General features: G+C 36.5%; 3 protein-coding genes across 9 annotated transcripts in view; 2 read left to right on the plus strand and 1 right to left on the minus strand.

The window, feature by feature from the left end:
• cryl1 (crystallin, lambda 1) overlaps positions 1–2,000 on the minus strand; it is a 17,345-nt gene extending 15,345 nt beyond the window's left edge. Inside the window, 2 exon segments of the mRNA NM_001319964.1 lie at positions 1,328–1,435; positions 1,892–2,000. Coding sequence (NP_001306893.1) covers positions 1,328–1,435; positions 1,892–1,932 — 149 coding nt within the window. The 5' untranslated portion in view covers positions 1,933–2,000.
• Positions 1,999–19,553, plus strand: ift88 (intraflagellar transport 88 homolog). 7 transcript variants are annotated; one of them, XM_022680442.2, is made up of 27 exons: positions 1,999–2,052; positions 3,506–3,595; positions 3,693–3,755; positions 4,331–4,390; positions 4,626–4,679; positions 4,975–5,041; positions 5,200–5,269; positions 6,907–6,997; positions 7,123–7,227; positions 7,328–7,430; positions 7,883–7,997; positions 8,083–8,314; positions 8,493–8,563; positions 8,658–8,744; positions 11,114–11,213; positions 11,751–11,837; positions 12,832–13,018; positions 13,179–13,287; positions 13,450–13,600; positions 13,773–13,888; positions 13,990–14,042; positions 14,133–14,198; positions 14,286–14,392; positions 14,780–14,840; positions 16,559–16,606; positions 17,671–17,784; positions 18,500–19,553. In XM_022680442.2, the coding sequence occupies exons 2-27, from the start codon at positions 3,509–3,511 to the stop codon at positions 18,619–18,621; spliced, it is 2,526 nt and encodes an 841-aa protein (XP_022536163.1). In that variant the 5' UTR covers positions 1,999–2,052; positions 3,506–3,508; the 3' UTR covers positions 18,622–19,553. The 7 variants fall into 7 exon arrangements, with proteins under 7 accessions (XP_022536163.1, XP_022536162.1, XP_022536161.1 ...); XM_022680441.2 differs by having other exon boundaries at positions 2,032–2,121; XM_022680440.2 differs by lacking the exon at positions 1,999–2,052 and adding an exon at positions 2,072–2,368.
• Positions 19,554–19,988: 435 nt separating this feature from the next.
• Positions 19,989–25,451, plus strand: il17d (interleukin 17d). The gene is made up of 2 exons (XM_007255588.3): positions 19,989–20,726; positions 24,921–25,451. The coding sequence occupies exons 1-2, from the start codon at positions 20,401–20,403 to the stop codon at positions 25,204–25,206; spliced, it is 612 nt and encodes a 203-aa protein (XP_007255650.3). The 5' UTR covers positions 19,989–20,400; the 3' UTR covers positions 25,207–25,451.
• Positions 25,452–25,458: the final 7 nt, after the last annotated feature.

Below are 25,458 nucleotides of genomic sequence, written 5' to 3' on the forward strand. Positions count from 1 at the left end.
ACACCCTCTGCTGACAGAAAACTGAAATTCAGCAACACTCAGCTACTCATAATGAGTAAGTGCACCACAGCACAAACAGCATTCTACTAAAGTAGAGTTAATGGTTGGCTGAGATCATGGTTTTTCAGTTATAATTTAAACTCATCTCAGATTTAGTTATTGTTTTGTAGTAACTAAACGCAAGTGACTCATGCTACCAGGTTACAATCCAACATATTGTGTTATGCACATGCAGGTACTAACTATGTAGGACAATCTAAACAGTGTATAATATAAAACACTGGATCTGGCAGTAAAGCTTGTGAAATCTGAATGTACTGCTAGGTAAAACATTTATTCAGACTGTGCTCTGTTACGCTGTTGATCTGTTTGTGTTTAAACTAAAAAAAGAAAAACATTTTTAACTGTTTGCTACCATTTCACAAGATAGCATTTAACCAAGTAAGAAATCCCTAACATAGGGCTACACAATATATTGTTTCAATGTAAACCTCATCACATTTTGCATAAATCTAATAGTTATATTGCAGAATGTAAGGTCAATTTAATTTAATGTTATAAATTTTATGGCATATCTACCTCAGGAATATTATATCTGACCAATTTAAATTATTTAACTCCAATACTGGATACACTGAGTGTATTAATAATATAATTATGTTGGATCATTAACAGCTGGTGGTTTCTAATGGAAAAAGGCTATAATTTCTATTATCACATTATGTTGTAAAATGTAAAAAAAAAAAAAGAAAAAAAAGGATTTTTCAGATTATCATGCAGCCCTACTCTAAACACAGTGATATACAGCTCTGGAAAACATTAAAAGAGCACTTCAGCATCTGAATCAGTTTCTTTGATTTTACTATTTATAGTATATGTTTGAGTAAAATGAACATTGTTGTTTTATTCTATAAACTACAGAAAACATTTCTCCCAAATCCCAAATAAACATATTTTCATTTAGAGAAGTTGACCTCAAATAATGCAAAGAAAACAATTTCATATTCATAAAGTTTTAAAAGATCAGAGACCAATATTTGGTGGAATAATCCTGGTTTTTAATCACAGATTTCATGCATCTTGGCATGTTCTCCTCTCCATGTTTGGATAACTTTATGCCACAAATTCAAGTAGTTCAGCTTGGTTTGATGGCTTTTGATCATCCACCTTCCTCTTGATTATATTCAAGAGGCTTTTAATATGGTAAAACCAAAGAAACTAATCATTTGTGGTCTCTGGTCATAAGTGGTCTCTTATTTTCTCTCCAGAGCTGTAAAAAAGAAGGAACGACATTGAGAGTTCAAATGAATGATGTTTTCTCACACACTTGATTTCTGCAATGGCTCTGGATGCTTGTCCTGGCTGGTTGTCATAGATCTTAACCTTGTATCCTCCACTCAAGAAGACCATGGCCCAGGAACGACCGATCAGTCCACTGAAAAAGAAAACTTTAATGAAGCATTTTGCTACGAAAAGAAACCAGATCATTCTAGATAGCTATAGGGTTCTGGACATGGAGAATAGTTTACAGCTACAAATAACACACGAGCTGCTATGAATATCTTTATTAACTAGCTATATTATTTGACAACAAAATGCTAATGCACACAGAAAAGAAGGTATGAATGAAGGCAGTCAGCAAAAAATTACAAATAGCTAGTTAACTAACTGAACACTGGTAGAACGTTTAATAAATGTTGTCTCATTAGTCTGGCTAATCTCTTTAGTAGTTTACCTAAATATCAAAGGTCGTAGTTAGTTTCAGGCAGACGGAGAAGTGCAGCAGGATCAGAGCCAGCAGTTTACACTGCTCTCCACCTCCACCGTTAGCCTAAAGCTTCTCTTTACTAACTGAGATATGGAGCTGAACTAAACAGCACAGTCTGCTCACCTTCCTACAACTGTAATGATCTTCCCTTTAGATGAGGCCATTATGATGCGCTGCTGTCACGATCTAACACGATACTATCAATTCATTTCCAGCCAAACAGTCCCAAACCCAGCATAAACTTGGGAAATCACACGATCGGAGGCGGGGCTTGGGAACCTACGGTAGCCGACAGACACCAAAATAACGCAGTTTAGGCTTTTACTGTAGAGTCCGAGACGAAAATACAACGGGTGTAGTTTTTTCTATTTGGCGTTGACTGTATATTAGTGTAAAATATCCGTAAAAGACTCCGTTTTGTTGGTAAATTTGAAATATGTCGACATATCTAGTTAGCTAGTTAGCTTTAGCTATGTTAGCGCCACACTCACTGTATCCTAGCAACGCTGGTGTTGCTGTGTTAGCTGGCTAGCGTTAGCTAGCATTGGATTTACCAGAGCGTACAGGACCGTTTAAAAAAGGAAAATTCTTGAGCAGTGGGTAAAACTGATTTCATTTTAAGTAAAACATGTTTTAGCTATGTTTTCTACTGACAGCTAATAGTGTAATGTAGCGCGCATCGTTCCGTTTTGTTTAGTTTTCTAACTGTAGCGTTAGCTAGGTTAACTGCACCAGCTAACCGACAAGACTAGCAACGTTAGTTATTAGCGAGCTCCTTGAGCAAGTATGTAATTAATTAGACGGTACAGGCATTAACATGCTAGCTAGTTAGTTAGCTAAGTTAACTAACCTAGCTAGCTTTACGTTAGCTGCTGACAATAATTAGCAGTGGTGGACGATGTGCGTATCATCAAAAGTCAAAGTAGTAAAAGACTCTACCCTACCCCTATAGCAACATTGAACATTGAACATTAAATATATTTTTTGGTTGCATTACATGTTTTAAGGTTGATGATAAAAAAACAACTTAAACAACCTATTTAACATAGTCTAAAAAGCATCACTAAATGTTGACGTTCATTTAAAGGTTTGGAACGGATGGGGCTCTGAATCTGCGCTCACAATGCTTTTATGTGAAAGTTGTTCCTTACAAACAATTAACGTTATATTAATAATTCTTAATTAAATGTCCCTTTCTACACTGCACCACCACAGTACAAACTAAATCAACATAATACAAACAATGTATACGTATTTAATGTGAATAGAATCAATGTTGAAACTAAAATCGATCTGCACAAATAAATCAATTCTTATTCAGTGTTCTTTTGCTATATGGATAGCACAATCAATTTCTATTAGGTATTGAACCAGGTGCAATGTTTCAGTTTAAGATTATTAAAATAATTTTATTGTTTTAGGCACAGGTTTACAATAAGTTTTCATTTACTATACTGCATCTGTATATGAAATACATTCACCACTTATGCAGGCATATGCACTTCCAAAGTTTAATGCTGCTGGACTGAATTCTTCATTCCTAGATATCCTGAAATGAACCATTTTCCTTAGTTTCTGTTTGCATAATGTAGTTGAGTAAAATGTAAGATGTTTGAAATGTAGTGGAGTTTAAGTTCAAGCCACCTAAAATTGGAATTTTTATAACACCTGTTGAATAGCGTGCCTGTTTTGACTTCATCTCTGCATGTTTTAACCATGTTTGCTCTTTTGTAAAAGAGAATGATGGAGAATATTCATCTTGCTGCAGAGGATGAAGATGACCTGTACACAGGGTACAATGACTTCAATCCAACGTTTGACTCAGAGGTAGCTAACTTGCCTTCAACATATGCAATGTCAGCAGAAACAGCAGACAAATGTTTACCTCAATGCAGACCTCATGTATCCTTTTCCTTTTGTGCAGGACCTGGATAATGATGTTGGCTTTCAGCAAGCTGTTAGGACCAGCCATGGCAGACGACCTCCGGTAAGATTTGCCATATTAATCAAAATTCCTGGTTCAGTGCAGATTTTTATTACACTGTCCCCTACCAGGACTAGACACCTCACATAGTTTTAGTGCATTTAAGTCAGTTGAGAACAAAGAAACATGTTTTTAGACAATGTATTATTGTGTCTGCTTGATCATGTATGCATTGTGTTTATGAGCTGTTATATACCCATGAATGTTGCAGCGTTCTTTGAATATACTGTGGCATGGAAAAGGAAGGAAGACCCGCGAGACTCATGCTGAATGCTCAACAGCTCCTTTATTGAACCGGCTTGCCACTCACTTACAGTCTTTAACAAGACTAGGAGAGCTAAAACCATACCCACAGAGCTCAAATAGCCCAAAGGCCACCAACCCAGCTGTGTGTCTCCCAGATGGCAGATCCAGAGTGGTGCCCACCCTCTCTGCATAACCCCTCCCAAGGGAGATGCCCCACCCCTGTCATCCTCGCACACAGGAGAACAGAAACATGCCCGCAGGCAGCCACACACACAACCCAGAGCCGCCACAATACAGTACATTTGAACATGACCCTGTATCTTTTTTCTTAGATGACTGCAAAGTTTCCTGGCACTGCCATTGGTGGAAGACCCATAGGAACCTCTTTTGGTGTATGTATTGTGAATTTATGCCTTAAACTGCAAATTATGACTTGTGATCAACTAGTTAAAAAATAGTGAAAAAATACAGTTACTGCTTGGACAACGTTGGTGTTAAATAGCAGTTTATTTCAGATATGCTGTTTGTTGTCATTTTTCCACTGAATATATATGAGTACCTGAGACTATGTCATTGTGACATTTAATTCTTTATTTAAATCCTGTTCTTTATTTATTGTTCCTTTAGTCACGGATGCCTATGGGCTCTTCAATGGGAAGGCCTGCAACTGGAGCTGTACAGGTAAAAGTAGCATACAGCAAATATATTTTATCCCTGTTGTAACAAAATCTCTTATGCTCCAAATGCTAACTTTCTAGAAAAAGTAACAGCTTATTAATGCCAATTTTTTCTACTTATTTCATAAAATGTTACACACATGAGTACTGTTAAGTTGCACAGTCATCTATGTACTGGCTTAACTATTGGGAGATCACAGGTTACATCCCTGTTGATGCCACAGCCATGCATAAACAGCTATTAAAGAGAAGATAATTGCATACCAGCATGATGCTATCATATTTTGCCCTTTTTAAAGGATGCTGGGGCTGCTCGTCCAATGACTGCAGTGCGGGCTGCAGGATATTCCTCTTCTTTGGCCAGAGGTGAGTAAAGATTAGATATTCTAATTAATAATTAATTTGATACAGTTACCTATATAGCTCAGTTAAATTTGTACACTTGTTTCTCTCTTGTTAGTTTTACATTTTCTGCTTACAATTCTAGTCTTATCATTTTTTTACTTAATTGTTTTTTTTTCCAGGTTCAACCTTTGATCCACTTGGGCAATCAAAGGGACCGGCTCCTCCATTAGAAGCAAAAAATGAAGACACGTGTGTTTCCTATTTTTTTATTTTATTTTGCAATGTCCACTCCGTTCTTGTCATATCAGTTGCAGTAATACAGTTGCGAGAGAAAGTATGTGAACCCTTTGGGATTACTTGGATTTCTGTATAAATTGGTCATTAAATGTGTTCTGATTTTCATCAAAAGTCACAACAATAGACAAACACAGTCTGCCTAAACTAATATTACACAAAAAATGATATGTTTGCATGGTTTTATTGAAGAAAACAAGTTAACATTCAAAGTGCAGGGTGGAAACAGTATGTGAACCCCTAGGCTAATGACTTTTCCAAGAGCTAATTGGAGCCAGGAGTCAGCCAACCTGGAATCCAATCAGTCTGATGAGATTGGATGTGTTGGTTAAAGCTGCTCTTCCCTTAAAAAAAAACCACCAGTTTTGCGTTTGCTGTTCTTAAGAAGCATTGCTTGATGTGAATCATGCCGCGCACAAAAGAGCTCTCAGAAACTTACGTTAAAGATTTTTTGACTTGCATGAAGCTGGGAAGGGTTACAAAAATATCTTTAATGTGTTCATGTGTCCATGGTGAGACAGACGGTCTACAAATGAAGAAAGTTCAGCACTGTTGCTGCTCTCCCTAGGCATGGTCGTCCTGTAAAGATGACTGCACAAGCACAGCGTAGAATGAGGTGAGGAAGAATCCAGCTAAAGACTTACAGAAATCTCTGGCACATGCTAACATTTTTGTTGACAAATCTACGATAAGGAAAACAATAAACAAGAATGGAGATCATGGGAGAACACCACAGAGGAAGCACTGCTGTCAAAAAAAACAAAACATTGCTGCACGTTTAAAGTTTGCAAAAGAGCACCTGGATGTTCCACAGCAGTACTGGCTAAATGAAACCAAAATTGAGTTGTTTGGAAGGAACCCACAATGCTATGTGTGGATAAAGAAGTCAGGGTGGAGGGGGCATCATGGTTTGGGGCTGCTTTGCTGCCTCAGGTCCTGGACAGATTGCACTGATCAGCGGAAAAATGAATTCCCAAATTTACCAAGTCATTTTGCAGGAAAACCTAAGACCATCTGTCCGCCAACTGAAGCTCAACAGAGGACGGATGATGCAACAGGACAGCGACCCAAAACATAGAAGTAAATCAACAACCGAATGACTTTAACAGAAAAAATACGTCTCTGGAGAGTCCTGCCCTCAACCCATTTGAGATGCATGACCTCAAGAGAAAAATTACACCAGCTATCCCAAGAACAGTTTTGTGAAGAGGAATGCTCTAAAATACCTCCTGACTGTTGTGCAGGTCTGATCTGCAACCACAGGAAATGTTTGGTCGTGGTTTTTGCTGCCAAAGGAGGATCAACCAGTTATTAAATCCAAAGGTTCAAATACTTTTCCACACTGCACTGTGAATGTTAACTTGTTGTGTTTAATAAAACCATGCAAACATAATTTTCTGTGTGGTATTAGTTTAAGCATAATGTGTTTGTCTATTGTTGTGACTTAGATGAAGATCAGAACACATTTAATGACCAATTTATGCAGAAATCCAAGTAATTCCAAAGGGTTCACATACTTTTTCTTGCAACTGTACATCACACATAGAGGTTTTAGTTTTTTATCTTGTGTAACCACATTTTTTTGGCTTTAGTCCAGAAGAGAAGATTAAGATTTTGGAAAAGAAGGTGAATGATTTGATCGAGGAGAGTTGCATGGCCCAAGCAAATGGAGATCTCCAGCTGGTGAGCTAAATACTGCTGCTCTCTGTAAATCTGAAGGTGTTTAAAATTGTTGTTGTTACTGATTGATGGCGGAATTTTGAGCACTATCTGCATCTCATCTGTCTACTTTTTTGTTGCTGACTCAGGCTCTAGAGAAGGCCAAAGAAGCTGGTAGAAAAGAAAGAGCACTGGTGAGACAAAGAGAGCAAACTGGAACAGCAGACCATATCACATTGGATCTAACCTACTCAGTAAGACAATTTTTCTCAATAAAATAATTTTTTATATATTTAAAAATTAAATATATATATAAAAAAATGTGGGTTCTATATTTGATGTTTTTTTGTTTAGGTGCTGTTTAATCTGGCAAACCAGTATGCCAACAATGACATGAACACAGAAGCCCTTAACACTTACCAGGTCATCGTAAAAAACAAGATGTTCAATAATGCAGGTAATGTACAGGCATTTCTAGTTTTCCAAGTAATAGACATACTAATTTCATCATAGACACTTTAACATCTTTGGGTTATACACTTCACATCTATAGACATGTCCAAAAAAAATCCAGATACCCATTCTATGAGTGATTTCAATTTATTTCTTCTCATTTCATTTTTGAGGCCTCCGGTTAAAATATTGTGATCTAATGTACAGTAAGCATTTTAGGAACTGGTAGTATGTATAAAGTTTAGGCAACTGTGTGCAGGAATATTTTGTATTTCATAGATATATTTTAATGTATAAGGATTACTCATCTCAATCTTACTTATCTCTTATAACACCATTCTGCCACTAGTTCTTTTTCAATTGCTTCTCTCACATTTTAAAAGTGCAGGTGATGTGAAACATATTCATTGTATTCATGCAATCTCTAACAGTAGTTTTGTCATTGTTGTATTTAAGGACGGTTGAAAGTAAACATGGCTAACATCTACTTTAAACAGAAGAACTATCCCAAAGCAATAAAGTTTTATCGCATGGCTTTAGACCAGATCTCCAATGCACACACAGAGATGAGGTAAATTTGAATACATTTTTTGTAAAGCAATTTTTTCTAAATTCTGCTTGGTGTCTTATTGGTGACATTTTGTTGTCTGTCATAGGATCAAGATCATGCAGAACATTGGTGTTGCTTTTATACGAATGGGTCAGTACTCAGATGCCATTACATCCTTAGAGCATATTATGAGCGAGAGTCCCAACATAAAGACCGGCTTCAACCTAATCCTCTGCTACTATGCCATTGGAGACCGTGAGAAGATGAAGAAATCTTTCCAGAAACTCATTTGTGTTCCTCTGGGTATTGATGAAGAAGACAAGTATATCCCAGCAAATGTGAGTTCAAACTATATATATATATATATATATATATATATATATATATATATATATATATATATATATATATATATATATATATATATATATAGTTAAGCCAGGTTCTTTAATGGTATTTTAAATATTTTTTTGTAGAATTTGTAGGTAATTTTGTGGATGAATGCCTTTTTTTCAGGATGATCCTCATACAAACTTAGTGATTGAAGCCATCAAGAATGATCAGCTCCACCAAATGGAGCGAGAGAGGTGTTCTTTTATGATGACAAATGATAAAGTTGCTTACAACATATTATTCTGATTATGATTATTTGAATGGAACATATTGTTCTCTCTATTGTAGAAAAGCACTGGCAGAAAAGTGCATCATGACCTCAGCAAAGCTTATTGCCCCAGCCATTGAAACCTCTTTTGCAGCAGGATTTGATTGGTGAGTTTGTATTGCGTGTATAATGACACTTATGGACTTATTGCACTTATGCAAGTTGATTAGGAATTATATGAATTCTAAATACAAAGAGATAAAAGCTACATTCACACAGTAGTTAAAGTAGTGCCAGTCTAATTGTATCACCCAATTTATTGGATCTCTATAATGTGACCTTCATACAGTGGTCATATGTGCTTTCTAATTTTATTAGAAAAAAAAACACCACCCTAAGGATGTCTTTTTTTGTTGTTGCTGCCTTGCCATGTATCATATATGCCACATGTGATATGTACTTAAATCACAGTTGGAAACAGATCAAAGCCAGGCGGACACTGTGCGATTTTAGCCCGATTTTAAGCCCGATCTGGTCGGATGCGACTGAATTTCATGATCGGGCCGAATTTTAGCTTGATCGTGCGTCGTTTGTCGTGCAGTGTGAGAGGGGAAGCGATGTCCGATTAATTGCCCATACGAGCTGCGAATGAGCAGTCGGACGCAACCAGGGATTTCTGACATGCCAGAAATTTTGGTCGCTTGTCTCACAGTGTGAGCTGTTTTGCGGGCCGATTTCTTAACGTCACGACCTGTTTCCCAAAAATCTGCACAGTAACTATAAATTATTATTAGTCATATTTATTTCTGTCAGTTATAAGGATTTATATTTATGTTCGGTACACAGACTTATAGCTTAATATAGCAGACACAGGCATTCTGCTGTTTAATAATTTCAACAGATGCTTATTCTCAGTCAATAGCTGGAGTTTTTGAAAAGATAAATTAAAAGAGAAAATAACTTTGACAAACATAAATTTATTTTATTTCACTTTGCTATTATATCTGAAAAATAAAGCACATTGTCAGCGTCTGGTGCTGCCCGTCAATTATATAAAACTTAAAACATGCACAGAAATATAAAGTTATATTTTATAATTCGTTTCTTTTTGCCAGGGCAAATTTATTAAAATTATAAATATATTAATTTATTAATAAAAATCTCGTCCAGTGCTCCAGAATATTAGCCACGCAAAGCCAGCTTAGCGCAGCGCGTGGCATTGCGCAGGATAACCTCTGTCTTCTAAAATAAACGTTTTAATAAATAAGGTCGGAGAAGTGTAGTAAAATTAATGCTATTAAACTTACTAAAGCTAATAAATGTACTGATAATTAATCAAGATAAATCAGACAAAATGCGCTGCGCCTCTCTCTCGCTCTCTTTTGCAGCGCGGAGCTGAATTCAGCGCCAGGCTACAGATAATATAAAACTCAGTTCAGTTGAATAAAAATAAGTAAGGGCCTGTAAGTAGAAGCAAAGGACCTGTAAGTAAATATTGTCAAATATAAAGAAAAGTTTGAGGTTTTGGTGAGCTGTTTTCATGATTTGAAACTGAAACTAACTGAAACTTTGATTATTCTGCAGAAAGCCTGGGTTATTTTAAACGAATTTTTAATGAGTTTATATTTTATATTTTTTATTTATTCATTTTAATTATTTAATCATAAGATATAATTTTTTTACCTTATGTCAATTTTTATGATCTTTTTAAAAGGTCCTATTTTTCCTTTTTTACGTATATATTTTATTCGTCTATAATAAATGTCAGTTTTTATTTCTATTTTTTATATATATTTTTTAATCCCTTTTAAACTGTTAATGCTCAGCGGCACTGTAAATGATGGTCCCTATCCAGTGTGAATAATCGATTGCTTGTTTAATATTCAGTGTTGCAAAACCAGTTTTTACATAAACAAAAAACAGAATAAAAAATAAAATTATTTTATTTTATTTAAGCTGCTGGTGTTTCTTTCGCAGCCTGACGCGCAGTCATTTTTCTATGCGCTCTCCTTCTGTAAAACGGACAACCCGTAGAGTCCACGTCGCCTCAGCCACCTGCGAGTCCATGTACGTCTCTTCCGTGGACTTTCAGCGCACAACAGGGCACAAATAAGCAAAACTAAGCGCTTTCTTTTGCAAGGCGACATGTGTTGAAGCGAGAGTTTGTACGCAAAGAAAGCTCCGCCTACGGGCTGCGTTTAGACGTGCAGTGTAAGCTCCCCCGTCGCAGCAGGTCAGTCGGACCGTACAGTGTGTGCAGATGAATCGCAGGCGTTGTTCATACACGACAAACGATTCAAACGTGCAGTGTGAGCTCTCCAGAACGCATCCGATTACAAAAATCGCACAGTGTCCGCCTGGCTTAAGTCTGTTTTGTTACTGTTCACAGTGCCACCTTGAAAATATCTGTGTAAAATATGATAAAAAATATTAAATTAGGAAATATTTAACTTCTGTGTGGCCAAAGAATTTTTGAAGTAAACTAAAATACATTTGAGAATAAAAGCTGAAAGTAATGTCCTGGTTATTCTTTTAGGTGTGTGGATATGGTCAAAAGTTCACAATATGTGGAGCTGGCGAATGATCTAGAAATCAACAAAGCGATCACCTACCTGAGACAGAAGGATTTTAACCAGGTGAGGCAGGTTGCACATAAGGCATATTACTTTCAACATTTTTGTGCTTTTCTTTAATGTATGTGTGAATGTGTATGTTTATCATTGCCTGTCTGTTTTCATTTTGTGTTTTCATATTCCCCTTTTATCTACCTCCTGAATGTATCACAAATTTATTCCCTGTTTTTCTTTTTCCACAATTCCTTTTGCATGCCTCTTGAGGCTGAGGTATGTGTGTCCTGTCACAGCCTATGTCTTTGAATGAGTGATCACTCAAAGTTAAAATAAGAAACACAGCAGTGATGAATCACTATTGTATAATAAGAAATTAACACAGCAATAACACCATTGGGTTAGAATTGTAATCCTGTCACTTGTTTTGTCATTTCTTTTTATTTTTGATAAGTAGCTTTTTAAGTTTTGTTTTTGTGGTAATTTGCTTATGAATCCTCCTAAATATATAAGCACAATGCATTACTATGCTAGTATAGTTAAATAGCTTGCACAAGGAACCGCTAGATTGAGCAGGTTGAGGAATAATCCAAATGTCTGCTACAGGCAGTGGAGACGCTGAAGACGTTTGAGAAAAAAGACAGCAGGGTAAAGAGTGCGGCTGCTACTAACCTGTCCTTCCTCTACTTCTTGGTGAGTAAAAATGGAGCAGAAAATGGACTCAAGGTCAGAATTCTGGAAAAAAAAAATTCTTATTACATGAATGAAAATTCATATGTATTTTGAATTACATAAAATCTTATATGCAAAAACATTCAGCTCACTAAAGGCACCACTATACAATATTATCACAAAATCAGTTTGTTAGGTACTGCCATATGACATATCAAAATACATTTCTTTTGACTTCAAAATAGTTCTCCTAAAGTAAACATATGATTACAACTATTTTTAAGTAGACTGTAGCATTCAAAGAAGAGTTTCACCTTACATTTTAAAAATTTTACACATTTACAAATAAATTAAGCAAGCAAAATTTTTCTTTTTCTTCACTCTTACATACTGTATTTATTAAATGATTGTATTTAAAGTAAAGATTATGCAAGTAATGCACTATGAACTCATACACATACTGTATGGTAAAATGCTTGTAGGCGTTCTAACCCACAAACATAATTGCATTCAGCTGGTTTAAGTTTCACTCTTGCCGCAGATATGCAGATGCATTCCTATATAGGAATATTGCCAATAGATTCTCTCTGAAGCAAATGAACATGAACCTGTTGGCACCATTCACCATACCATGCATGCACTAGAGAGGTTTAAGTCCCCAAGCATTGAGTTGTAAAACTGTGCTGTCCAGAATGATGATGAATGTGCTCCATTCAGTACTTTAGTGAGGAGATGAGGAGTTGGAGGTGAGATATTTTTTTTTTGCTGAATGCAGTCAAATCCTGGCCTTTTTTGAACAGTAGACTAGAGACTAGTAAATAATAAACTAGCTGGATTAATGTTTTTTTATTTGCCTTGATTACTTAGAATAAACAATAAATGAGCCAGTGTCCCAATAGGTTTGTGTATATATTGAACTAAAAACTGAAAGTGAATAACACAGAAATATATTGAAATATTTTGAAAAAAAAGCATGGATAAAATGTTTATTTGAATGTAATTTTTTCCATTTTAGGAGAAGGACTTCGATCAAGCTGACCGCTATGCAGATCTGGCAATGAACGCTGACCGCTACAACCCAGCTGCCCTCATTAACAAAGGCAACACAGTATTTGTGAAGCAAGACTATGAGAAAGCAGCAGAGTTTTATAAAGAAGCTTTGCGTAATGACTCATCCTGCACAGAGGCTCTATATAACTTAGGTCAGGGTTTCATTGTTTATTCTTTCTCTTTTTCTCTTTTCATTTTAGTCCTAAATATCAGATAACATTATGGGCAGCCTTTTCATTACCCGTAGGTCTATATGTGTATCTGTTCTGTAGGTTGCTTGTTGTTGATCATGGTCCTGATGTCTTTCTGTAGGGTTGACACATAAGCGGCTGGGGCGGCTAGAAGAAGCCCTCGACAGCTTCATAAAGCTCCATGCCATACTGAGGAACAGCGCTCAAGTCATGTATCAGCTGGCTAGTCTGTATCCTTTCTCACAATTAACACTTAGATAGTTAACACACAGGAGGTGTATTTTTTACAGCTTGTGTCTGTATTTTATTTTACTTATGTTAAGCAGTATTCCATACTCCAGTAATGGTATATGAATAAACTGTTCTTTATCAGTTCCTTAATTATCCTTTAGATATGAAATGTTGGAAGACCCTCACCAGGCTATTGAATGGCTCATGCAGCTGATCAGTGTTACTCCAACTGATCCTTGGGTTTTGGCTAAACTGGGGGAGTTGTATGACAGTGAGGGTGACAAGTCACAAGCTTTCCAGTACTATTATGAGGCAAGAGCTTTGTTCTAATTCTGTGTCTAATAATTCTGGTATTAATAATAATAATATTATTAATGAACAGTGAATATATTTATGTTTTACATTATATTCATTCTATTTAATGTCCATGTAACTGCTGTACCAGTCTATAATAGCATTAATTAAAGTATTTTTCTCTTTTTAGTCTTTTAGATATTTTCCCTCAAACATTAGTGTCATTGAATGGTTGGGAGCATATTATATTGACACTCAATTCTGTGAAAAGGCAATTCAGTACTTTGAGAGAGCAACACTTATACAGTAAGTTACTGTATAGTAATATGTAAACTCATATCTATTTTTTTAATTGAATAAGGTATATTTTAATAATGTGTTTAAATTTGTGTTCAAATCAATTTCAGGCCCAATCAGGTTGTGTGGCAGTTGATGGTGGCTAGCTGCTACAGGAGAAGTGGTATGAAAAATATCTGTTGGCTAATTAAATATTAAATTGTCTAGTAATGTTCTTTGAATCATCTAGTGCACTTTATTTTTTCTCATTCAGGAAATTATCAGAAAGCACTTGAGACATATAAAGACATTCATCGGAAGTTCCCAGACAATGCAGAATGTAAAGTACACAATTTTTGGACACAACTTTTCTTTTCAGTTTTGTCAGCAAAGTTTTAATAGCTTTAATATTTTTTCTGTTGTCTAGGTCTGCGATTCCTTGTGAGATTATGCACAGATATGGGTTTAAAGGAGGTGCAGGAGTACGCCACCAAACTAAAAAAAGTGGAAAAGATGAAGGAGATCAGAGAGCAGGTAAAGTTTATATCACTGCTGTCCTAAAAGAAGCATATCTTCCCCTGTTACACTTTATCTTTATGAGTGAGTCATACATCAGTGCTGAAGTGCCTGGCTTGAGAGAGTGAAAGAGAAAGCACGCAAGTGAGATGCAGCCTGTATCTAAATAAGAAACAGCTGTTTTTAAATCAAGAAGGGCTTGTAAATTCAGAGAAAGAAAATATTGAGTATATTATCCCCCTTCCTGTTGAAAATTCAGATTTTCTTGCTGCATTGCTTTTATGTTTTTTTTTTTTTTGTTCTGAAACTTCCCTTTAGTTTTCAATTATTACAAATTACAAAAACATTAATAAGTTACAGTCAGATATTTTCTTCTGATGCGTCTGTATCTTTTTAACATTGTAGAGGGTGAAGTCAGGGAGGGAGAACAGTGCTCGAGGCCGGAGAGAGGGCAGTGCCAGCAGTGGTGAGTGGACCATTCTTTTTCCACACTTGTCAGTATCTAATCTACAGTGCATCATTTTTTGCAGTATCTCATTTTTTCTCTTTGATTTTACACATCTACCCGCCCTGGCATTGTATCCATAAAGGTGGTAGCCAAAGCCAAATACGTACTCCCCCTACCAAACCAAGTGGTACCCTAATTACATACCTATTAGTACATATCCAGTAGGGCTGGCACTGTAAACGCTTGCTTTTGTTATCTAAAGTATAGAACAGGATGAGTCAAACGTCACAGGACACCCTTTTATTTCAGAAACAAAAGGATAAGAAAAAAGACAGACATCTGAATGTCATAGAAATTAAAGGGTGAGAAGGCCTGCCTTTAAGCTATGTCCAAATAATGATTGCCATCACAAAAGCCGCCATATTTCATTTCTAATATAAAAGCGTACCATGACTTTTGACTCACCCTGTGTTGGTCCTCCAGGATTAGGATAGTAGTAATGCAGTAGCTGTAGTCCTCATATAGTACATTAAACATGAACTTAATGACGTGGTGCACTAAAATGTATTAATTAATTAATTATTTCCCATCTCCTGCAACATTTGGAGATATGCTTCTGCACTTTCACATGCAGCCTAATCACAGCTAATTTTCAATACTCTTCTGTCTCCTGTTTTTATATAGGTTTTTATATATATCCTGGTCAATTTTGGCATGTAGGTTGATGAAAATGAATCATTTTTAAAGATCTCCCCTTTTAACAGAGTATAAAAATAGATAAATTATACTCATTATATATAGTCTTAATGTTATTATATAGTACCAGTGTATCTTTGGTTATTGTGTAATTTTTACACTTTGTGCATGTACAGTAGGAAACAGCCCAAGTCCTATCCAAACACCCCCAAAGAAACCAAATGGTACGACTTATATTATAATAAGAAACAAATAGAGCAGAAATAGACTGATGCTCTTGGAGGTTAATGGTAGTTTCATACCCAAACTATTCATAGTATAATTATATAAAAGAAATGTGATTTTATTGGTTTGATTTTAAATTATCATCTTATTAACATCATTACATAACCTTCAGGAGCACCACAGAAACCAAGTAATATACTTTATGTATGTCCTTATTGTAGCTTTGATGTAAGTTGTATGTAGACATGATAAATATTTTATCAATCAGTAACCAGGTCTTTGTAGTTGAGTAGAGTGTGTTGTACATATTCACTGTAGAGATACTTATATTACATTTTAGTTAAAAGGTTTTTTTGTTCTGATCATTTTTGTTGCTCTGCTCTTTGTTTAGTTATGATTGCAGTGTAAGCTTATCATCACCCAATATAAGCTTAATAACCCTCAAACGATCAGCTGCATCTGGCGAAAGTAATAAATAATTTAGATTTTTCTCCAGATTGTACCTTTGATATTATTCCGATTTTGTTTTTTATTGTTTCTGGTCTTCATGGCTGTTAACATTTCAGGGGGCAACTTAAGTCCAGTTAATGCTTCTATGAAAACCAGTGTTATGAATACCCCTGTAGCTAACATAAGATTAGATATAAAGAGCCTAAATTGTGTTTTTGCAACTAATGTAGCAAATTGTTATTAATTCAAGCTTCATATTTTGTTTAGTCATATGTGAATACAATACTGTCAGAAGCTTGATGCAGAGTTGTGGTTCTTCACTGTGTTTCATTTCCCTATTTTCACACTCCCTGTCTGGCCAGCAGTCTCTCGCACTGAAATGAACCGCAGCCCTGCTCTGGAGCGGGGTAGAGGTATGTGCTGTGTTGCACATATGCTTGTGTAGCTTGAATATGAGCAGTACATGGCGCAGTGCATACAAATAAGAGAAGCGTTCTAACCCACTTTGTCAGAATCCTTCTGTGAAAAGCTTGACGTGAAATAAAACAGAAAAACATAAACATGATCTTATAAACATTGGTTTAATGTTTGCCTTATGGTGTTATGACAGTCTCCTCACATTAAAATGAGATGCAGACATAATGTGCAACAGTTGCCAAAGAGTTGTGAAACATTTTTGCTTGTAAAACATCCAATTTTAAACCATTTGAGTGTATTGAATAACTCTACAGTTCCTTTGCTCATTAAAAAAAAGGATGAATATTCTTGACCTATTTCTGTATGTTTTTTGCCATAATATGTTAAACTTCGTGCTGTGTAAATATATTCAGAGAAAATGAGAGAAGGTGTTTCCTGATGTCTAACTATATAACATATATTATAATACGTATATGTTTATTAAAATGTATATAAAAATATGTAAAAAATATATTTATTTGACCTTGTGAATGGCTTGTGAATAATCTGTTTAGCCCTGTTTTAGAGGTGGAAAGAGGAAACTGTAAATGTAATATAAAACTATATTACATAGGAACAAATTAATTTGCCAATTCTGATTGTGGTTATGAAATGTTATATAAAGCCTTTTTATCCTTACTTTAGGAGAAAATATTTTTTAAGTTCCAGTAATGTTGACTGCACTGGTGAGATAATAAAGATTTTAGATTTTACTGCTCTCTGTATTTTTATTGTTTTGGAGACTTTTTAAAATTTCCATGGTTTCTTGGCTTGTGAATGTTGGGTTTACTCACGTCTATCCCACTGTGTACTGGTGGTGTCATTACATATCAGTGTAGCCAAGAGGTGAAATACAGCTGCATGGCAAAGATATGCTGGTGCCTCATAAATTCCATTAAGACACAGACGCTGCACTGGACATTGTTCAAGGGCTTGTCATTTTATATTCAGAGAAATATCCTGGTTTTACAACTAGATAGCAGATTAAATATCTGGACTTTTTTTATTCCATGCTTCTCAGACAGTGGACAGAGTAGTCACGGTGCCAGTGCCAAGGGTGAGAGGCTGAGTGTCACATTGAGATCACTTCCAGGATCCAATGAACCATATGAGGCAAGCTCCCAAGGAGAGATAGGTAAGCAACAGCAACAACACCTTCAGAGCTTTAGACCAATCAAAATGTGACTTATACATAGGATAATTTATATTACTATTTATTTATTTGAACTTATTGTTCATGTTTCTATTTGTTTTTAGTTTTGAGATTTCTACGTGTGTATATGTAAATGTCAGTTTACGCACCGTTTTGCTTGGATATAACCAGGCTGCTTTTTTTATTGTGCATACATTTTCTAGCTCTCAGAACAAAACCTCTTTTAAATGTATAAGGACACTAATAATATATGTAGTAAAACAGATGGAATACAGTCTGTAATTATAGAACTACAAAGTTCTCCTGTATTAATTCGGGAAATTCTGAATAGGATACCCCTGTGATCAAAACACTTAATGGGTGCTTAATGGGGGCTGGGTATTTTCTGTGTATGCTAAACTCTTTAACATCCCAGATCTCAATGAAACCACTTTTTATTGTCATTTAATTCTGCAGTGTGTCCAATAGTCACAGGTTTGTAAGCTGTATGCAGCAGTATATTTTGTCAGACTGTCGCAGTGCTGATTCTGACCTGAGCGTGCCACATTCCTGCTTATAATGTTACATTTTAACATCATGTGTCTGCAAGCTTTTTACAGGTTAGGTGTGAAGTGGAAACACACCTCACTGAAGAGCATGATTGCTGTTTGTAAAATGGCATGAATAAGACAGCTCTTTTCGGTTATTATATTTTCAGATGCTTCGTATGTTGATCCCTTGGGGCCACAAATAGAGAGACCAAAGACTGCAGCCAAGAAACGCACAGATGAAGATGAGTTTGAAGATGAGGAACTGGGGGACGACTTACTGCCAGAGTGACCACGTTTTTTAGCTTTTCTATTGTTCCAGCACTGTGTACGCTTTTTCCATTCAATGTTAGAACATTCATATGAAGACAGATTTTGAAAAGGAGCATATGTGGGCTTTCAACACACTCAGATAATGGCTAATACAGTTTCCATCTGTGGCTCTGCTGTGTTATATGTCACATACTTTTATAGAGGAATTTTGTCTCAAAGTTAGCACAATACCCAAAAATTCTACAAGGAAAAAATATATGCACAATATTTTTTGTATAGTTTTATATAGTTTTGTATAGAGTTATATTCCACATGAAACTAATCAGAGAGTTGCTATTTACCTTCTCATGATTAATAAATTAGTAGAAATGCTCCCAAGTAACTTGGAGTACAATCTTTTTACACTGACTTTAAATTGACTTAAAATTCAAAAAGCTACCACACAATGACATGTCAGAAGTCATGGGATGGCAGTATTTAAATTGATCAGGAGGTGTTACCAAATGGGACAGCCTGGGAACTCCCACAGTTGTGAGGTGTTATTGTGTTTGCGAAAATTCCTCGATCCACATGACGAGTGTCACGTTTGTAATGGTAATATGTCATGGTATTACCACCCACAGTGGACAGGACAGTGGGTGGTAATGATTGTGATTGTCAGCATCTGGTTAGAATTGTCAGTTCAAACAAACAAGACTGGCAGAAATCACATTCACATTCAGTGCAGGAGGATTCATGCGCATGCATATTCTGCAGGCAAAAGTCATAGGTTGTAGTTTTGTGTGGCAGTGTACATTAGCCACATACATTGTACTGTACAACTGTATGTATGCTGTACTGCATTCTGTATTCGTGTGTTAATATTTATTGTCAATACTTTCTATACTTTACTTATCATTTGAAACATGTATTTCCTGCTTTGGAGCATTAAAGATTGTCTGAATTACTGCACAGTTAATTTCTCACTTCTTTCTCAGTGAGTTGTTGAATAGACAGTTGCCATCAGTCCAGGATTCACTGCGTCGTAAGTATGTGTGTATGAGTTATTGGGAGTTGTAGCCACCATGTCACCCAAAATGTCTACTCTCATCATCAGCTCAGGAGAAATTAGATCAAATGCCACTTTTAAGTACAGTACTGATACGAAACTAGAAGCTGTAGGAATATTAATATCCTTGGATATAGTCAAGCAAATTGCACATCTACATGTCCTGAGAAACTGCCATCCAATAAATAGTTTTGACTTACATTATCTTAACTTAGTTTTGTATAATTTAGACTTTAGATTTTTTTTTTCAATAATTCTTGTTTTTCAATTTAATACTTTGCATTTTACGATGAACTTATGCTGATGTGTCTTAGATTAAAGCCTGAATTACTGCAGTATTTTTTCTCACTTCTTTCTCAGTGTTTGTGAACAGACAGTTGCCATCAGTCCAGGATTCACTGAGTCTCTCTAAACTTCCCCTTAAAAACTTGGCCTGATCCTCGGAGCTGACACCACCCACACAAACTCACAGCAGTGTGCGGAATTTTCCCACAGCCACTCGAGCGAAGAAATCCTCTGGAAAAAAGAAGAGCCGATTCAGCATTGATTCAACTTGATAACCAGCACAGACCGAGTCTTTTTGGATGCACAGCGTTTTTGGGGCAGGATTACACTTGGGGAGTATTTGGGGGGAACGAAAGTTTTTTTGTGCAGCAGCTGAAGGAGCAGAGCGGGTTTTTATTCTAGTCTGTAGTCTGTCTGTCTGTGTGTGTGAGTGTGAGGTTGAGGACTCCGGGCTGGAGAGTGAGTATGCGGGCTGGTCGCTGCGTGCCGCTCGTGCTGCTGCTCGTGGTGCTGGTGGTGGTGTGGAGCGCGGAGGGGCTGAACAAGGCGCTGAAGGTGATTAAGGTGAGGAGAAGGACGTGGAGGACGCGGCCGTGCGCGGACCTGCCGGAGGAGCTGCTGGAGCAGATGTTCGGGCGCTTATCTGTAGGAGTCCTGAGCGCGTTCAGTCACACGCTGCAGCTCGTGCCCGGACCACAGAACCTCAGCTGCCCCGCGGGCACGCGCCTAGGTCCCAACGGAGCCTCGCGCGCCCCCGTCAACCTCCTCAGCCTGTCACCGTGGGCTTATAGGTAACTACAGCACTGACATACGGGGCATTTCACACCTCCTACACTTCCCAGAAAACAATGAACATTTTTATTTTTTATTTTTTTTTACTGCTAATTACATCATTTTCACTATTAACAGTGCTTTCTGTATATTTCATTTACAATTTATACGCAAAATGATAACTAAATTACTCTCAGCCCACACATTATTTAAAGTATTTTTTGTGCTTTAACAAAAAGTAATTTAAATATAATATCTATTTTCTGAAAAAAGCAATACATACAGTGGGATGAAAAAGTTTGGGCACCCCTGATCATTTTCATGATTTTTCTTTATAAATCATTGGTTGTTCTGATCAGCAATTTCAGTTATATATACAGTCATATGAAAAAGTTTGGGCACCCCTATTAATCTTAATCAATTTTTAGTTCTAAATATTTGGGTGTTTGCAACAGCCATTTCAGTTTGATATATCTAATAACTGATGGACACAGTAATATTTCAGGATTGAAATGAGGTTTATTGTACTAACAGAAAATGTGCAATATGCATTAAACCAAAATTTGGCCGGTGCAAAAGTATGGGCACCCTTATCATTTTATTGGTTTGAATACTCCTAACTACTTTTTACTGACTTACTGAAGCACAAAATTGGTTTGGTAACCTCATTGAGCTTTGAACTTCATAGCCAGGTGTATCCAATCATGAGAAAAGGTATTTAGGGTGGCCAATTGCAGGTTGTTCTCCTATTTGAATCTCCTCTGAAGAGTGGCATCATGGGCTCATCAAAACTCAATCAAATGATCTAAAAACAAAGATTGTTCAACATAGTTGTTCAGGGGAAGGATACAAAAAGTTGTCTCAGAGATTTAACCTGTCGGTTTCCACTGTGAGGAACATAGTAAGGAAATGGAAGACCACAGGGACAGTTCTTGTTAAGCCCAGAAGTGGCAGGCCAAGAAAAATATCAGAAAGGCAGAGAAGAAGAATGGTGAGAACAGTCAAGGACAATCCACAGACCACCTCCAAAGAGCTGCAGCATCATCTTGCTGCAGATGGTGTCACTGTGCATCTGTCAACAATACAGTGCACTTTGCACAAGGAGAAGCTGTATGGGAGAGTGATGTGAAAGAAGCCATTTCTGCAAGCACGCCACAAACGAGTCGACTCAGGCGACTCTGTTTGTGGCGTGCTTGCAGAAATGGCTTCTTCAGGTGAACTGTCATGGTTGTGCTTATTTTCTGGTCAACCAACATGGTCAAGTTTCTGTAACCTGGAAGCCTAGTTTGGTCAGGTTGATAAACTAGACAAGGAGGGTCCAATCTTTTCCAGAAATGTGCTGTTGTGTTTGCAAGTTTTTATTCCAAAAAACAACAACAAGAAAACCTTGAAAAGTCCTCTTGTTTAGTCAGTTGGTCTCTCTTCAAACAGCTAATAATAAAATATGGAGTGTGTCTGAATTAACAAAGTTACTTCACTTTTTATGAGCAGGTGTCCACAAACTTTTGGTCATTTGGTGTTCCTAATACATACAGTGTGTCTAAATCACTGGTCTGTTGTGAGGTGAATACAGATCTTCTGCTTTATGAGGCAATATGGGATGGTTTAAGCAATCTGTTTATTTCTGTTTTATAGCTGATGTCTAGGTCACTAATCCTTCATGTGATAAATATACATTGTGAAAGGCTAAAGAAAAGAAAAGTTTTAAAGAAACACGATAGAAAAACAATGGGCCCACCGAACAGTCAGAGGTGTAACTCTGGACAAGCTGGAACATGCAGAATTGTTAAGAACTGAGGTGATTAAAAAATATTTATGAAATTTACATAGGGCTGGACAATAATTTGATAATGATATTTGATAATATTTTTAATATTCTGTGTACTGGGATTTAAGGACACGGATACTACAGCAGAGACAGGCTGGCGGCTCGGTTCAGTTTTGTTTACTTAATTTAATCTACGATATGATAAAAAAGGTGAATGCTTGCTGTGTTATCACGTGCCACAATTGCTCTCACGTCCGTATGGGTAAATGTAGTGCAAACGGAGTGCGTTTTCTAGCTTTCTAGCTTGGAAGCAGCACGGTGGATCACAGGTCATTACATTACCCAATGTGGTCTAAGTGAAAGACAATAATAAAACACAAAAATAATAGCCTCACTGTTTTACACTAATCACCAGAAACATTTTATAGTAATGTTTTGTGTAGGTTAGCTAGTTATAACTTATAAATTAAATTAATTGTGAGTGGTTGTAAGAATGTGTTTGCAAGCTGTTAACTACATGCTGATCTTTTGACATTAATAGTGGACATTAATAAAAACAGTGATTAATATTTAATATTTGATTAATTTAGTTCGGAAATACCATTAGCATCACCAGCTTTGTCTAGCATTGAGCTGATAGCTGCATCTCGGTGTTGTGAGGGTAATACTTGGGCCTCGAGTGAACTAAAGTCATAATCCACATATCATATTAAATTACACAACATACCCACTCTACCCAGCACAAACACATTCATCTGTTATTAAAACAGTGAATAATTCAGCTCAAAAATAATAAAAAAATACAGTTAGCATAGCATTGCCAGTTAGCTGTTAGCTAATCCCTTATTGCAAGGTTTATAATAAAAGTCCTCAGATCAGCTCTATTCTTATATTTGCAAACTAAGAACAATAAAGGATATTCACTTTTTTACATTTTATTTGGACTTTACTGAGGAAAATTTTTATAAAAATTGGTATAATAAAAAAAAAAAACGTAATATCTGCATCTTCTTTGTAAGTGTTTTAGACAGGGCAGGTATATGTTTTTATTACAGAGCAACACATTTGTTTTTTAACACATATTTAAGCAGCCTAAAATCATTTGAAAATAACCTCTGACATGTGACTCCTATAAATGTTTTGTCATTTTAGGTAAAAAAAAATAAAATAAAATGGTAGAACAGCAGAACCTAATAGGCTTCCGTGGGTGCATGAAATACACTACAGGTGGTGGCTTTTATACTGCTATATGCTGATATTCAAATTATATTATGTTGACCGAAATTAAGAAATAATCCATGATATACATTTTGGCTATATCGTTAAGCACTAGTTTTGACGAGTTATGCAGGATTACGCAGATCTTGCCAGCATTATTCTGCCCACTCCTCCAGAGTTATATACTGCATTTAGCAATGTGCAGAGCCCAGAGTAACAGGAACAGTTACACTTTTCTCCATGTACAAGTCAGTGGAGCATCCCAGTGATTTTTAAGTTATTTTGATATAAAATGTTGCACCGTGTTTAGCTTTCTGAGATCTGACAATTTTATTCCATTTAGAGTGGGTGTTTTAGATTTAGCCCCTGCAGATTTGCAATTTGCTTTTTACACCATTATCCAGGGTCAAAGTAGCTCCAAACCTCATTTGTATATATTTAGCTAATGCTACGGGATATATTTTTTTTTTTTTTTTTTTTTTACGTAATACTTCGTTTTAAATGTCAGGGCTCTCCGGATTCTACCAATGAGGTGTGGAGCTACTTTAAGCCTGAATAAAAGTGTAAGAAGTGATGTATCTGCAGGGGCAAAAATATGCCCCATATCACCCAGCCTAAGGGGGGTTTGGACAAACGGAATGAAATTGCTGGACCTCGGAAAGCTGTAGAATGAAGGTGGGCTATTCAGCAAAAGTTAATACTCTATCATGTTTTTCTACACCCAAGGTCAACTTCACACCGGAGTTCTCCTTTAACTTCCTGCTAGTGGTCATGGTTCATGGACATGATTGTCACTCAGTACAAAGTAGTTTAGTGGAGATCTGAGAAAAATGATGATAGATTTATGCAGGAATTAAGACAGGAATGAAGCCATTTCTGAATAACTAAAAAATCTTGATGAAGCTCAAACAATTATACACAAGTATGAGTTATCTGTGCCAAGGTCTGGATGTAGACCTAAACTGTTTAATCTCACTCTAAGCTGAAAATTAATTAATTCAACCGCTCAGAAACAATAAAGAACCATTTAAAGCACAGAACTGTTATAAACTAGAAGCTGCTGGAACATTAAGCCCAAAATCTCCATGAGTGTATCTTTATCCAGTATAACTATCAGTACTGTCAAATCATGTGTTCCATTTTGATGTTGATCATACAAAAGCAGTTATTCTTCAGGTCCCATATGATCTAATGTTCCATAATCCATTTCTTCTTGATTTGAATAAAGGATCAGCCACGATCCAGCCAGATACCCACGCTTTCTCCCGGAGGCCTACTGTCTGTGTAGGGGTTGCCTGATTGGTCCTAAAGGAGAGGAGAGTGAGCTGTACCGCAGCACACCAGTCTACATCCCTACAGCAGTGCTGAGGAGAACTGGCTCCTGTGTGGGGGGACGTCACTCCTACGTTGAGAGCTATGTGTCTGTGCCGGTAGGCTGCACCTGTGTTCCAGCAGTGCAGGACGCCCAGAGTCTCAGCAGTAAACAGAGCAAAGCTCAAAACCGGACAAACTGAGACGATTGAACTGGTAAAGCTGCACACTTTATACAACAGTATGCTACAACTCATGGAATAGGCTTGGATGTCCCAGTGTTTCCTTAATTTAAATACACCAGTGACTTCCCACTCCAGATGTTTGGAACATTTTACATTTTTAAGATTTAGCTTGTTCGCTTATAGACATTTTTATGGTAAATATTTTATTTACCCATTTCAGAAAATGGTGCAGTGCATTATTTACCACAATGATTCCTTTTTTATTATAAT

Source organism: Astyanax mexicanus, chromosome 11 (genome assembly GCF_023375975.1).
Source record: "Astyanax mexicanus isolate ESR-SI-001 chromosome 11, AstMex3_surface, whole genome shotgun sequence".
Taxonomy (NCBI): domain Eukaryota; kingdom Metazoa; phylum Chordata; class Actinopteri; order Characiformes; family Acestrorhamphidae; genus Astyanax; species Astyanax mexicanus.

Bases quoted from the DNA above. Each gene is read 5' to 3' on its own strand.
- ift88 (XM_022680442.2), top strand. From the start codon at position 3,509: ATGATGGAGAATATTCATCTTGCTGCAGAGGATGAAGATGACCTGTAC. The intron at 3,596-3,692 runs GTAGCTAACTTG...CCTTTTGTGCAG, and splicing joins ATCCAACGTTTGACTCAGAG to GACCTGGATAATGATGTTGG. The intron at 14,043-14,132 runs GTATGAAAAATA...TTTCTCATTCAG, and splicing joins TAGCTGCTACAGGAGAAGTG to GAAATTATCAGAAAGCACTT.
- il17d (XM_007255588.3), top strand. From the start codon at position 20,401: ATGCGGGCTGGTCGCTGCGTGCCGCTCGTGCTGCTGCTCGTGGTGCTG. The intron at 20,727-24,920 runs GTAACTACAGCA...ATTTGAATAAAG, and splicing joins CTGTCACCGTGGGCTTATAG to GATCAGCCACGATCCAGCCA.